Here is a 15,390-nt window from a genome sequence, read left to right on the forward strand (position 1 = left end):
AATTATTAATTTAATTTAATTAATTGTTATTTTCGTTGTAGTGAACTTTCAAACTTTATCAGACACAATTTTATTCTATTTTCATTGATTAGGCTAGTTAGAAACTAGAAGGTGTTGTGATTGTTTTAGAAAATCGAAATCACGTCACGGCACAGTGCAAGCGAGTGGCAAACCTGAAACGGCCATACATCCTTATTTCGTAGTTGTTATTATAAGAAACGCTACATAGAATAGACAGTGCCGTCTTTACCATAGGGGCACAGGGGGCCAGTGCCCAGGGCCCCCCATCGTCAGGGGGCCCCCCTGGAGGAGATGTAGGACTGACAATTTTTCTCACATAAATCTCAAAATATTTTATTAAAAAGCAATACAGCTTTTTAATGCCAGAACGTCAGATCATTTTCAGATTTATTCGAATCAAAACATCTATGTTATTACAAGGTTATTACATGGAATAATTCGAGTGATTCGAACACCATTATAATTAACTTATCAGACATTTACTCGAATTATTTATTTACTTATTAACGTAATATAATATATTTTTACTTGAATTATTTTGAGATTTATGAAAATTACTAACAAGTCTAAGTTTACAGAATAGCATACAAGGACGTTGTGACAAAACTTTAATTTCTGGGCCTCTAGACAAGTGGCAGAAACGCTAGAGAATAGAATCCACTATTGATACTAATTGATATAAGCTTATGACGTTTTGCTAATGTTACGGTCACACTACCAAGGACGACGACGACCACGACCAAAATTCCCATCCAGCCGAAATTTGGTGAAATTATTAAAAACACAATCTATACTTAATATTATAATAAAGCTGAAGAGTTTGTTTTTTTGTTTGAACGCGCTAATCTCGGGAACTACTGGTCCGACTTGAAAAATTATTTCGGTGCTAAATAGCCCACTTCTTTGGCAAGATTATAAGATACCAAAATTGTTGAATTACTCCATGACGTTACGGTATTGTTATGATGCGACCTTGAAATTTTACTCTCAACGCGCCTAAAGAAGTTTCACTTCAAAAATATATTAAAATTTCCCGACCTTCTGTTACTACGAAAAAATTTTTTCCTAAAAGTCAACAGATATTAGCGGCCTTCACACGTACAGTTTAAACCGCGCGAAACACCCCGCGCCATACCATCCTGCCGTCCGATCCGTGCGTGTAGATGCGATGAGGGCGTGGTGGCGTGACAGTTTTGATGCGTTGCGTCGATGCGTACGCACATCTTTATAGTTTTCCGCGGATGCCACGTGTGGATGCAAATATTAGAAAATGGCGGTTTGGAGCGTGGAAGCAGTGACGGGTTTTATAAGGTTAAATCGGGAACATCCATGCTTATGGCAAATCTATACATAATATTAATTATAATAAATCTGTAGAAGGGTCAATTCTGTACATTGAAAATGTTGAAAAAATAAATAGCAGGGGGTGTTACTGGATCGATACCAAACCCAAATATGTGATTAAAAAAATTTTTGTCTGTCTGTCTGTATGTGAAGGCATCACGTGAAAACTAACGGTTCGATTTCGATGAAACTTGGTATAATTATACCTTATTAACCATTATATTTATATTATAACCCATACACGTCTCCTTTTTACATTATTATTAAAACCCACTACGAAACCAGCTAATGCTATCACCAGACGTGCATCCATTTTCTACTCTACTAGTTCAAAACTGAAAGAAAACTTTTAAAATGTAAGACATTCCACGCACCAGTCCAAACTGCGATCCAAACTCTCGAAAAGCATTTATACGTACAGTTTTATCTGCAGGAAAGCGTAATAGATAGTTTGAACCGTGGTTCAAACTGAAGTTACATTTATAGCGTAAAATAGAAGAACAGATCAGCGCGCGGTCGAATCTACACAGACTTATCCGCAGATTGGCGCGCAGTCCCAGGAACGGCATTCCAAACTGTACGTGTGAAGGCCGCTAATATAGGTTTTTCGTGATTTTTACCGAAACGGTAAGTTTTATCATATAACCACTTTTACCCAAATTGTAGATCATAAAATTATCTATACAAAAGAATCAATACATTATTTTCTTAAGATGTAGCTTCCTACCATTTTCTAAGATATAACGATTTATAAACTCATCCCATCCTTATAATATGCACACGTTTCTTCAATCACTTCACACCTAAATGATTTTATGATAAAACTTATAGTTTCAGTATAAATCGCGAAATCACCTATTTTTTTATTTTTTTATAACCTGGAATATGTTTTTTAATTCACGTACCGGAATGACAGTTAATTTTGAATTTTATTTTTAGTAATCCTTATTCCTTTGAACAATTTTACTAATTTTCTGCTGGATATGAAATTTTGTAGTTTTAAAGGTCCTAGAATTTAGTGAACTCTGTTCACACCGGACCATTTCTATACGAATAGATGACAAGCGTTTTGACTTTTGCCATTTGCCTAGGCTTTGAATAAATTATGTTAATAACGCACGCAATAATTTTGATCAATATGAAACGGCTACGAAAGAAAAAATCCAGATGCAAATTAAAAAGATAAATTTGAAAAAGAGAAAGGTATAAATTTATAAAGAATAGAAAAAATTCGATCACGAGGCGGGACTCGAACCCGCATCCTTCGCGCCATTCCGGGGCGGATGCTTGACCAACTCAGCCACTCGTGACCCGCCGGAGCAATCGAATTTATTCTATTCCTTCAGTTTTATGTGTCTTAAGGGACACACCGCACGCCATCTATTGAGATGATTTAACAGCCATCTCAACCAATATGAAGCACTTTTCAGTGAATACAATATTGTAACGATGGAACAAGACTTTTTTTGTTGAATTTATATTTTATTTATAAAGCATTTGAGTGCCATAAAACCTAAAATATAAATTCAAAGAGAAAGGTAATTTGAAAAAGTAATTCTTAAAATATTTCTTAATTAAATTTAATTAAAGTCAACTTTGGAGCGCCATTACAGCAGCAGCGTTTCAAATGAATTATGTAAAAAAAAATAAGGAAAAAAAGTTTCCTCAAAAGACCATATTATAATACAAGATTGGTCAGAAGTAACTTTTTTGTAAAATATGTATAAAAAAATGGAGCAAAAATTTTACATAGAAATTTTCTTTAAGTTTTCTTATTACTTCTTTAAGTTTCAATTTAGGGCAAAAACATATATAATTGTGGGAAAAAATTTGCGTACCTAGTTTGATTTCTTTATATTTCAAAGGGCCCCCAATTCTTGTGTGCCCAAGGGCCCCGGCATAGTCTAAGACGGCCCTGAGAATAGAGGTTTCTATTAATCCGTTTCTTAATACCTATAAGTAGCCTACCAAACAATGTGACTAGTGCAATTAATGTATAATTATGTTAGATTTGTTTAGTGTGTTGTGTAGGAATAGAACGCAACTTACCTGATGGTTTGGGCACATTCCGCTTGACCTGCATCCACTTGTAGGTGGGCACGGCGTGGTGCGCGAGCGGCTGGGGCCCGTGCATCTCCTCGCGCGGGAACTCGCGCAGCCCGTACTCCTCCTTGGGCGCGTACGGCAGCTCGAACTCGGCCGAGCCGTGCGCGTACTGCAGCCCGTCGTCCACAAAGTGCATGTTGTACTTGCTCTCTAAGTAGTGGCCGTCCAGCTTGGGCTCGTGCAGCCCGGCGTCCCGCGGCTGCGCCTGCAGCGGGTAGCCCTGCTGCAGCTCATAGTCCAGGTTCGTGTAGCACAGCCCCGTGTCCGTGCTGATGACGGGCGCCGGCTCGGGCTGCGGCGCCGGCTCGTAGTACGGCGCCGGCTCGTAGTAGCCCTCGTGATAGCCTTCGTACGGCGCCTGGTAGCCCGCGCCCTGCTGGTAGTACTCCGCGTTATACCCATTCTGGTTGTTGTACATGCCGATGTCCATGGTCATCATGTTTGCTGCCGATATCGAGTTACATCACACACATCACTGGCCCGCTGTGTGCCGGCGCCGACCACTCGCGCGTCAGGTGAGGCGAATACTGAACGCGACTTATTTACCGCACCGAAAATTAGTTTTCCCTCTTTCTCTAACTCACCGCCCGGGCGCCCGAGAGAGGGACGGCTGTATCTAGTGATGCAACGCTGATAAGCGGATAAGAAACGTGATTTTTCAAGACGCGTTTCACGGGTAAGGTGTATTTATTGTCCGTTACAACATTTCTCACATCGCTCTTGTGACAGTGACGGGCGCGCACTGGAGGTGTCTCGAGATGTTTTTGCGGCAAAGAGGCGGGGCGTGGTGGAGGGCGGAGTCGGAGGGGATCGCGCAGACCAATGAGGTCGCTCGCTTTGCGTCTCCATGTTGGATTGGTTAGAGCGAGATAATAGTTGCGAATCTGGGAGGCTGGGAGCGAGTTTTTTATTTAGCCCGTAGTGAATGGTCCGGCTGACAGTTCAGAAATATTTCAATTTATTTGTTGGACGTGAATCGATGGAAGGTGTGAAGGAGTGCCATGTTCACAGTTTGTTCGACAGTGGCAACTGGCAGATGCTATGTATTTATTGGGTTTGAGTGTGACGAATCTGTTATGTAGTCTGGAGATGAATCGCTTCCACTCAAACAGCGCTATGAATTTATAGACACTTTTTGTAGATAAGTTAAACTTTATAAAAGCCGAATGGCGGCTGCCGATTCCGTCTATAAAATTCTTTTATTGTGACGAATCTAATAAATCACGTTTCTTTCTGTGACAAATTCGATAACATGCGATGACGGTAGGTAGACCGTAGATATATTATTTCATTATTATCCATAGATTACCTACCTACCTAAACTATGTATTTTACCTACTAGGTATCTCATAGTCATACTAATTTCATAGCCCTTAGATACCTAGGTAGGTATATATAGGTACAGTACCTAGATACTAGATAGGTACCTATAGTTAATTAGGTATCTATCAATAACCGTGGTCAATTTTTTAACTTTGTAAATTGTAAGGTTAGATAGGTAGGTAGGTACTAGGTAGGTAGGTAGTAGGTAGGTACCTAGGTACCAAGGTACTACTTTAATTTGGATTGCCGTATTTGCAGATAGATATACCTACCTACTTAGTTTTATAAATTCATATAAGTACCTAGGTACCTACCTACCTAAATTCTTTAAATCCTTTTTTGCTTTCATATCTGCGAATTTAGACAATTTATTTGCTATGCTTCACATAAGTACCTACCTACTAACTATTTCAACTGGTGGATTATTCATAAATAAATGTAATAATAGTACCTAACCTAAGTAGTAAGTACATTATAATGTTAAAATTCCCGACCCTACCATTTTAACTGAAGTCAATTGAGTTGTGATGCTATCTCGCTTTCACAAATATATAACTATCTCTTTCACATAAACGGGAACTCTTATTATTCGTTTAATTTGTGGAATTGCGAACTATATTTATCGTGAGTTAGAAAGAGATAATAATATTATGTTTAAAAATAGATATGTTTCCCTACCGTTTATACAGGGTGTTGGTATACTAAGCGCGAAGCGACTTGTAGCTTTGCATAGGTACCCACACTGATCACGTAAAAAAATTTTTTGCTAAATTGCTGAAAATCCATGTTTTCTTTTCTACCTTCGCGCAGCCGGCATAGGTAGGTATGCCGCTTCTCTACTATTATGAGCATTTTGTCTATGAAAATATCCAAATAATAATTATATGTAGGTAGGTACCTATTCTTAAACGATAGCTCATCGTAAGAGTTCACTCTCTTCATTTTTCTCCATCGCGCCAAAAGAAGTACCTAGGTATAACTTCAAAAATGCGTCTGGAATTTTATAAGTATTTTTTACTTACCTACTCTGCGTAGGTACCTACCTATGCAAAACTATAACCTCCTTTGAGCTTAGTACCTATACAAACTGTAGGACACCCTGTATAAAAGTATTTAATTTTTAATTATTAATGTAAAACGCGATTGTAAGTACCTAGATAAAATTACCTAGGTATATTATGGTACCTAATTTTATCATATCTGTGCACTGTGTGGGTAGGTTTTATTTTATTTTCATGGTTCCTTTAATTACCTAGGTACCTATTGTTGTTTAAATTCACCATTCAATGAGTATAGGTGAGCATTTTATTTTTATAGCTTACCTACCTACTACCTACTAATATAGAAAGATAGGTAAATAAGGACTTTTGCAGCATCGCTGCATTTTTATATTTCACTAGCGGTCCACCCCGGCTTCAGCCGTGGTACATATTTACGTTTTCTCTACATAATATGAGCCATCCTCGTACTTCAAGGAATATAATAAAAAAAGAATTATCGAAAACGGTCCACCCGTTCACGCGTGAGCCGCGGCCGCCGTGACAACGCGAAACGGGTTTCATTTTTTAACCGACTTCAAAAAAAAGGAGGAGGTTATCAATTCGGCCGGTATATTTTTTTTTTTTTTTATGTATGTACTTACACCGATTACTCCGAGGTTTCTGAACCGATTTACGTGATTCTTTTTTTTGTTCGATGCGGGATGGTGTCGAATTGGTCCCATAAAAATTTTATTCGGATAGGCCCAGTAGTTTTTATTTTATGAGCATTTTTGTCTGTAGGTATTTGTAAATTTTGCAAGTGCAAGTTTGAAGTCGGTTGTTTTTAACGCAGTTATATAGGTAGGTATACTAGCTTACCGCCCGCGGCTTCGCCCGCTTTCTCTAAAACGATTTTATCTCTCAAGTTGGATCGAACTGCACGTGGTGTGCGAAATTTATTATAATCGGTTAAGTTGTTTAGGAGTCCATTGAGGACAAAGATATAGATTATTAAATATTAGCTACCTATTACCACTTACTGAGTTAGTACCTAGGTACATACATTGGTAAGTAGGTACAGAAATTAAATCTTAGACAAAAATAATGACACGTTACCTAAATACAGTTTGTTAGAATTCAACTCCGAGTCCTAGGTAGGTACCTACTTAACTTTTGAAATGTAATTTTGTCACCTTAGGTACAACTTGATACCAGATTGTATAGGTACCTACCAGATTGACCAGATTGACCAGATTGACAGATACTTACTACCTAATTGATAGATAGTAGCTAAATTATTATAAAACTTTTCCGAATGACTTTTTTTATGTTCCAAGTACCTATTTCAACACAAAAGAGCCGTTTTTCCATACAAACGTAGTCCCCTGTATGGCTGTATCCTCCCTGGATTGTGCCACTAGAGCAATATATTTTTTACTATTAATCTATGGTAACTTTAGCCATGTTCCTAGGTTTTCGTTTTTGTCATATCTTAATTATTATAAAAGATATATGAATCTTTCAAAACGTAAGAAAAAGGACAGATTTTCCGTTATATTCCGTCTTCCATAAAACTAATTTTTGATCATTATATAAAAAAGGCAAAATGTAGGAACATAGCCTATATTTTTCTCTACTAAATTATGAAAACAGTTATTAAATCGGTCCAGTATTGGAGGAGGAAACAGGGGACTACGGAACGTCGAATTTGCGTAATTTTCTTAGGTATTTTCGGCCCGAGCTGCAGTTCACAGTTGTCCCTGTCGGGGAAGGCTTGAGGCATAGCGCGACAGCAATAATAGATAATAGGAAAACAATTTTGAATTCTCTCACTCGTTTTGTTGGCTCTTAAATCAATAAATAGTAGGTACTAAATAACTCTATACATATACAAATTACAATATACGACTCATTACTAACTCGACTCATAAAATGTTAAATAAGAACGAACCACAACCAACCAACCCTTCAAATGTTTATTTGTAAGCTTTCACGTGCGTTGATTACAAAAATCTTACAAGATTCGATAATGAACACGCATTAGCTCGTATAAAAATAATTTTAAAATACCTCCGCGATAACTTACGCGTAACATACGAAACTCGACTCGACTCCATTATTAATCAAACCAAACGTCACAACACTATGATACCGTTTCAATACTGACTAATAACCCTTTTATTCAAATTATTCAAACGAATTTGAACCTTATCTCCTTACGTTTAAGTACAATTTGCAATGACATTTCCATGCGTACATACGATGTTCCACAAAAAATGCACAGATTATGAAATATGGAGTGTTTTAATCGAAATTAAAGCTTATAAGGTTTTCAATTTAAATGCCACACCGCCGTTGGAAACTCAACCCTATCCCACTACCTTAGAGTTCATTATAGAATAATTACTATAACTTTAATGGTAAGGTTTTTGTATGAAGACATCGACTGTCAGGACGTGGCAGCGAAACGATAAGTATTGCTAGATTACACTGAGAAATGGAAGTGAGATTATTTCGAGCGGGCTTTAAGTGGTTCTGCCTTTTTATTCGTGCACAGATCTAGGGCAATGCCCACACTATCGTAAGAAATATGGACACTGCTTTAAATTGAGCTGGGATAATTCGTGTGAGTTTATTAAATTAGTGTTTAGAGTTTTCACAGCGGTGTTTTGTTAAGTTGCAGCTTTTAGAGTATTTTCATCAAAAGTAGTGAGCTCGAAAACTACGGAATCAATTTTTATACCTACGATTTTCCATACTTTTTTGACACCTGAACCACAAAAGCTGTAAATTCATAAATGTTTATAATATAAATTGGTGATAACATGATTTTTGAAAACGTTAAAACGTTGATTAAATCCTCATTTATTATAAATCCAGTTTGCAATGGTAAATAATAAATATATATAATAGGTAGGTATTTTCTTATTACTCCGGAAAAATCACAAGAATATCCGTAAAATTAAAAAACAACATATATTTATCAATTAATAATAATCGACATCACCTATGTCCTACCAAGTTCCATTTAGTCACGTCGTCACAAGAATCTTTGGCTCCATGCCCCCTGGGGTACAAACGCAAGTTTGTCCCGTGTCAGCGAAGACGGATCGCCTCCCGGGACACGTCCCCCGGGACCGTCCCAACTACCGCTTTTTGAACAAAACATTGGATACACGGGGATATATTTTACGGATTTTGATGGGCAGTTGTAACCGGTGTTGAGAAGTCATATTGTTCACAGGTTAGGTAAGTTTATCGTTTAGTGGATTTGAAATTTGAATGCTATTGATTTCATTAATGATTCTTTCCTGTAAAGCAACAGTCCGATTTTGGTGAAATATTTTTGGTAAGAAACGCACAGATGGTTTGTTGCATGTTGTAGCCTGTAGGTAGGTACTTCATCAATTTTTTCACAGTTCAATAGAGATTACTACCTATGCCAGAATAATGATTTTACCTGTGTGTTTTTAGGATTTTAACGCAAGCATAGAAAATTAAAAGTCAAAACAATATCACAATTTCAAACGAAAATAAACTGATTTCATCATTAGAAGAAGTTAGGTACTCCAAAGTCAATAGTCATAGCATGAATATATTTTAAGCTAGGTAGGTACTTATAGAAGGTATTACCTACCTTATGTATGTTCATCTTACCAAAGTAAGTAAGTATAGGTACCTAATAAAAATTTCCGTTTAGAATTGCAACTGTTATCACTTCCTACGTCAGGCTTACACGGTGGCATCGCATCACTATCTGGCTGATTGTTTTGAAGGAATCAATAGACAAACATTTGCTTCCCTTATCTATCCGTGCCGGTGTCTTTGTCGTAAGTTTATCATTGTTAGCGCCGTGAGAATCGTGCTGGGAATATACTTGGGAGTTATGATATTTCTTAGGCTTATAGCTTAGTAGTTATAACAATAAAGTAGTAAATCTAGACTAATATTATAAAGCTGAAGAATTTGTTTGTTTGAACGCGATTATCTCAGGATTCAGGAACTACTAAGTAGTCCAATTTGAAAAAATCGTTAGGTGTTAGATAGACCATTTATCGAGGAAGGCCATAGTATATCATCACGCTATGCTGCGACCAACAAGAGCGGAGCAATGCGGGTGAAACCGCGAGGCACAGCTAGTATCGAATAATATAACGTAATGGCTATTGTAAATATTGTAAATAGTTTTAAATTTGAACTCAGGATTTAACGATATGATTTTTGTGTCAATAGATAGGTAGTAGGTACCTACTGTTAGGATGCTAGAGGGTTAGGTATATTATCGACTAGGTACCTACTTTTTTACTGTGGTGAAATCTTAGATAGATATCTCATTCCCATGGCAATTTCCTTTCACTACGAGGGCAAAGCGTCGGCTGAAAAGGTACCTAGTAAGTATATTTAATTATGTCGTAGTATATATCTACATAAATAAACGCAATTGATTCTTCTTTTGTTTCCTTGCCCAATCATGTTAACTATGAACTATCGACTATCGAGTATACCTAATTTTTGTAAATTCCATACAGATTGGTTCTTCATTAATTAAATCACGGTGACTCCAATTAGTTCAGATGATAGCTACGTAATAATCAGTTAAATCATGATGCTGACAAACTAAACAGGAAAGTTGATTCAACCTTTTATCAAGTTTAAAGACCGTTACGTCAATTAATTTGCCTCTAATTAATCACGCGCCATTCCGTCAAGCGAGTGACAGCTGTCAGCCGCCGCTGTCACTTTGACAGGTGTCAAGTTTGACAGCTCAAGGTCGTCGCGGTTCAAGGGTAATGTGCCAAGTAATAGAGAGGATCGCGATCCTCCCACTTTTTGCGCTCGAGTAATTATCGTTACCTACGTTATTCTTAAATCTAAATGATGAAAATCGAAGATTAAATTTCTTCATTTTGTAATCATAATTAATTTCATAATTGTACCACCGTACCTACTTGATTTTGTTTTGTACTAATTTATCAAGTCATCCAGTCTTATAAGATGATTCTGTTAAAACAAAAGATTTTTAACTTTTCGCTATCAACGATAAGAAATGAGATTTTACTATCACAACCAAACATAACATTCTGCAATTGAGAAAAACAAAATAAAACTATGTAGGTACTTATCTACTCTTAGGTATATCCAATCCTTTTTTTTATAACAATGAATGAAAAGTAGGTATTTATTTGTGAAAAAAGAGTTTTTATCTACACGTGTTTATTTATTTATTTTTCTACAAGACAGTGTTGCATTCTAGTGCTTCTTTCTATTTCTATGAAACAAATTGTACTGAATGAAAATTGAAAACAGATAAATCTATGAAATACCTAGATATTTCACATTTTTATAATTACCACAAAATTGGCTCATGTAGCTACTTGAAAACGCTGATAAGTTCAGAATCTCACGATAAGATAATTATTATCGTAGCAAAGTGTTGTAAAAATCAAAAACAGTGACATAATTTCAATGCTTCGTGTTATCTGATTTTATTTATCAGTTGATAACAGAAGGAACGTTTGTCGAAATCAAAGTAGATAGGTACCTACTTGGTTTCGCATTTTTTAAAATGGCTCCCCCTGGTACCTAACTGTTTATGCGTGAATACTTTTGACGTTGTAAATTACCTACTAAGTAATTATGAAAACTTGGGAATTTTTCATTTAGGGCAATCATGGACATTATAAATAATTTCCGTTGCCTCTTCACACAAAATTGACAATATCGGTATAGATATTTCTATTATTTAATAAAATAAATTTATTTATTTAAAAATATTTTATATTATGGCGCAGCAAATTGTATAATTCGTAGTCGGTTTACAAACGCCCGGCATTTCGTACCTATTATGCCGAAATTTTAACTTTTCCAAACATACTTACACAATGAGCCGTTTTACGTGGGGGAAGCGTGAGCCTTTTTCAATATCAAATATAATGTAGGTATATATTGTCAAAAAAATACCTAATACGTAGTTAAATAATTAAAAATATCGTTTTTTGTTGAGGTTTTAATGTACCTACCTACTTTATATTAATAGTTGGAATTATCAAAATAGTAACATAGATAATCTTTGTTTTTTCCAACTGTTATCGATTTATATCAAAAATTACTTATCAATTATTTAAGCAATGCCCTTATCAATTTTTATAAGATAATTTTATAAGACGTTAAAAATAACTAGTGAAATACAGAAAAGGTAAGATTGTGTCCATATAAACGATATTATGTATATCTACACTTGAAATAATTAGATATCCTAATTCCTACTAATAATATACCTAACTAGATACCTATTATAAATGCGAAAGTTTGTGAGGATGTGTGTGTATTTGTTACTCTTTCACGCAAATATTACAGAACCGATTTTAATGAAATTAAGCCCACACATAGAGCCTAGAGGGCCATAGGTTTATCCCGGAAATCCCACGGGAACGAGAACTATTTCTTTGAAAACGCGGGCGAAGTCGCGGGCGGATAGCTAGTCTACAATAAAATACACTTAATTTTGTTAAACCTAATTCATCGCAAAATTTAATGACCCGATGTCGCAGTGGTCCTTTTGTGATCGATATTGCCTTAGAGATATTGCAATTTGATTATGGACTCGACATGACAAAACATATCAACAAGTGTGAGGAAAAATGGAGGAAAATTACATTTTCTACTCATAATTTGTGCCAAAAATAAACATTAGAATCGCGAAATTATACACGAATTGCGAAGCGCAATAACGTTATTAATAGTCCCAAAATAATGACTCCATCTCAAGTTACTGTCCAACGCCGAACCCGATCTTGATAAAACAACCATTGCACGTTTTTGTCAACATTTTTTTCGAGACCGGAAAATGTCATATTCTTATTTGTTTATCTCAGAACCTTGTCAACTGCCTCCATCACGTAATTAGAAAGACAAGACGATTTTTTTCATATTAATTGACTGGTCAACGGTTCTACGATCAAGCGATTTTAAACTCTAGATGTATCCAACTAAAGTTTAATTTTTAGTTGGGATGGTGGTCAGCAGGACTGTCACTAAAACCTTTTTTGAAATATTATTTTTCGGTGACGTAGCTATTTTTATGATAGCCCGGTTTTTTTGTTTACAACCTTAATGCTCGGAGTGTGTTAGGTGATAAGTATAATTTGTGTTGATATGGATTGATGTTTATGTGACTCATATACCACTGTTTTTTGCTGGAATCATTATAAGATGTTATGAATACGTCATAATTAATTTATATTTAGATCAGCATACTTGCTGTGTATGACTATTGATTCAAGTTATAGGTTAAAGGGTAGTTAATTATGTATAGTTACCTATCTGCAATATTAGTAGTTCCTGAGATTAGCGCGTTCAAACAAACAAACTCTTCAGCTTTATAATATTCTATAAAATCTATACTAGATTTTATAGAATCTTTCAAATTACTTAAATATTATAAGTACCTATTAACCAATATGAAATTATGAATTGAACGTTACCATATCTTTCCAATTTTAGAGAACATGTTATTTCGACAACTTTGTAATCCAATAGTCTACATTTTTTTGACTGCATGTTAGTGGTCAACCTCGAAACGCGTGCGCATCATATCGGTTACTGAGTGATGTTTATCTAATTAGTATTGAGAGGTGTAAGAAAATTAATCTCAGATAATTAGATTAGGGTTTTTATTGTTGTGATTAGATTTTGGGCGTTAGTTCTTAATGGTATGTGATTTTGAGATATATTTTGCTGTTGGAAGATCTACGTTCCAATATTTATATATTATATTATCATTTTTTTATTTTAGTTAAATTTGTGGTCCTGGTATGGACCTGTGGTTTGGGTCCATATTTGAAAAATAAAATAAAACACATCTTATCTATACTAATATTGTAAAGCTAATTACCTACATGTCCCGCAGCCGGAGGCCCCAAAAGAAAACTCAGATGTACTTAGAAACTACATTTAATGACTAAAATGAGACTTTACACCCATGTCTGCACGATGCAAACCGGAGTTAAAGAATGAATTTATATATAAGACATTTACAAGATAATTATAAAGACCTAAGCTTGGATGCTAACTAAGGGAAATCGCACCCACATTCTATTCCCGTGCGAACGGCGTATTCAGCAGTTTTGTATGAAGGCAGGGCCGTAACTAGCTGAAGAGTTTGTTTGTTTGTTTGATCGCGCTAATTTAGTTAGATAGCCCATTTATCGAGGAAGGTCTATGTACCTATCATCACGCTATGACCAACCGGAGCGGAGCCACGGGGGTGAAACCGCGTGGAGCAGTTAGTATAAAATTAGTTTATTCGATATAGTTCTGTGGTTTATTTGACCCAAAAACCAAAACACAAGGAATATACAGATTAAATATGTAGGTTTTATTTACATGCAATTTTTTCTAATCTTATAGTACGGTCTAGTCCTTACTATTGGTTTGTTTGTTTGTCCTGTTCATTACAAGCCATTAAACATAATTCTTAACAATTTAAACTATTTATAGAATAATAAACAACTTTACCAACAAAAGCTAATATCGACCACCTACTGACCACAAAAAACAACATATTCGAACCACATGAAAATTATAACATCAACCTTATTCCATTGCAATAAGGTTCAATTATCTACAGAATTTGTTGAAATAACTTGGTGGATACCTGTACAGTTAGGTCAAAATAACTCAATTCCCTTTAGAATTCGCTGTTCCTGGTTATTGATAAAAGTTGAGATAAACAATATTACATGTAAATAAAGATGACTGGACATTTTCAAACAATTTTTAACTGTACGAGTCAGAAAAATGCGGTCAAGTTCGAGTCGCGTACGTAGGTATTATAATACAAAAAAAAATTGCGATTTTCTTTATAAGTACTTCATGAATTTAATCTACATAGGTATATTGACTGATCACAACAAATCACAATTAAGATTCTATATTGAAGTGAAACTTCTTTATCGGGGTTGGAAAAAAATTTAGTGTAACATTTTTTCGTTACGCGTGACATTATCCGTTACGCGCCATCTTTTTCTTATCCCTACCACGCGTGATTCGACGTATTTCTGTAAAGTTGCATATAGTAAATTATTTTTTGAAAACGTTTACTTCACTTCTTACGTGTGTACTATAGATAGGGAGGCGAAGAGGGGAATTTTCTGTAATACTCGAGCGTGGCAGTTTAAGATATGAGAGATACCTTAGACCTAATAGAACAACCTTGTTAACTATTTAGCTCTATATGTAGTGACGCGCGCCTAGGATAGACGATCAGATTAGTAAAAAAAAATCGATAGTCTGAAATACTCGAGCGCGTCAGATTAAGATATTGGGGGTTGATTTTAGTGTTTTAAGACTAAATTTAACTAATCTGACCATAAGTCCTCGACGCCGCCGAGTTATAGGGTCGCGAACTTGTAAAAAAAAAACGTTAATCCGGCATTCTCGAGCGCGATTGTTTTTATTTTTATTTTGAAGAATATAATCTAAAACTTACTAAAAATACAAAATCTGCCGGTTTCCGCATGACCGGAAGTCTGGAGGAGCCATTTCATCTTCCGAAAAACGCGTTGCAGCATATAAGTCGCGAACTTTACTTTTTCCAAAAAAAAAAGTTTAAATA

General features: G+C 35.7%; 1 protein-coding gene and 1 long non-coding RNA gene across 2 annotated transcripts in view; one reads left to right on the plus strand and one right to left on the minus strand.

The window, feature by feature from the left end:
• Window positions 1–4,199, minus strand: part of LOC123695049 (homeobox protein Hox-A1-like) — a 39,617-nt gene extending 35,418 nt beyond the window's left edge. The window contains exon 1 of the mRNA XM_045640744.1: window positions 3,415–4,199. Within this exon, the coding sequence (XP_045496700.1) occupies window positions 3,415–3,910 (496 nt within the window). The 5' untranslated portion in view covers window positions 3,911–4,199. The remainder of the gene's footprint in view (window positions 1–3,414) is intronic.
• On the plus strand, window positions 2,259–3,001 carry LOC123695050. Its single transcript, XR_006751892.1, has 2 exons — window positions 2,259–2,568; window positions 2,904–3,001. It is a non-coding gene; the product is annotated as an uncharacterized LOC123695050 (long non-coding RNA).
• Window positions 4,200–15,390: the final 11,191 nt, after the last annotated feature.

The sequence above is a fragment of the Colias croceus genome, chromosome 10, assembly GCF_905220415.1.
Source record: "Colias croceus chromosome 10, ilColCroc2.1".
Lineage (NCBI taxonomy): Eukaryota > Metazoa > Arthropoda > Insecta > Lepidoptera > Pieridae > Colias > Colias croceus.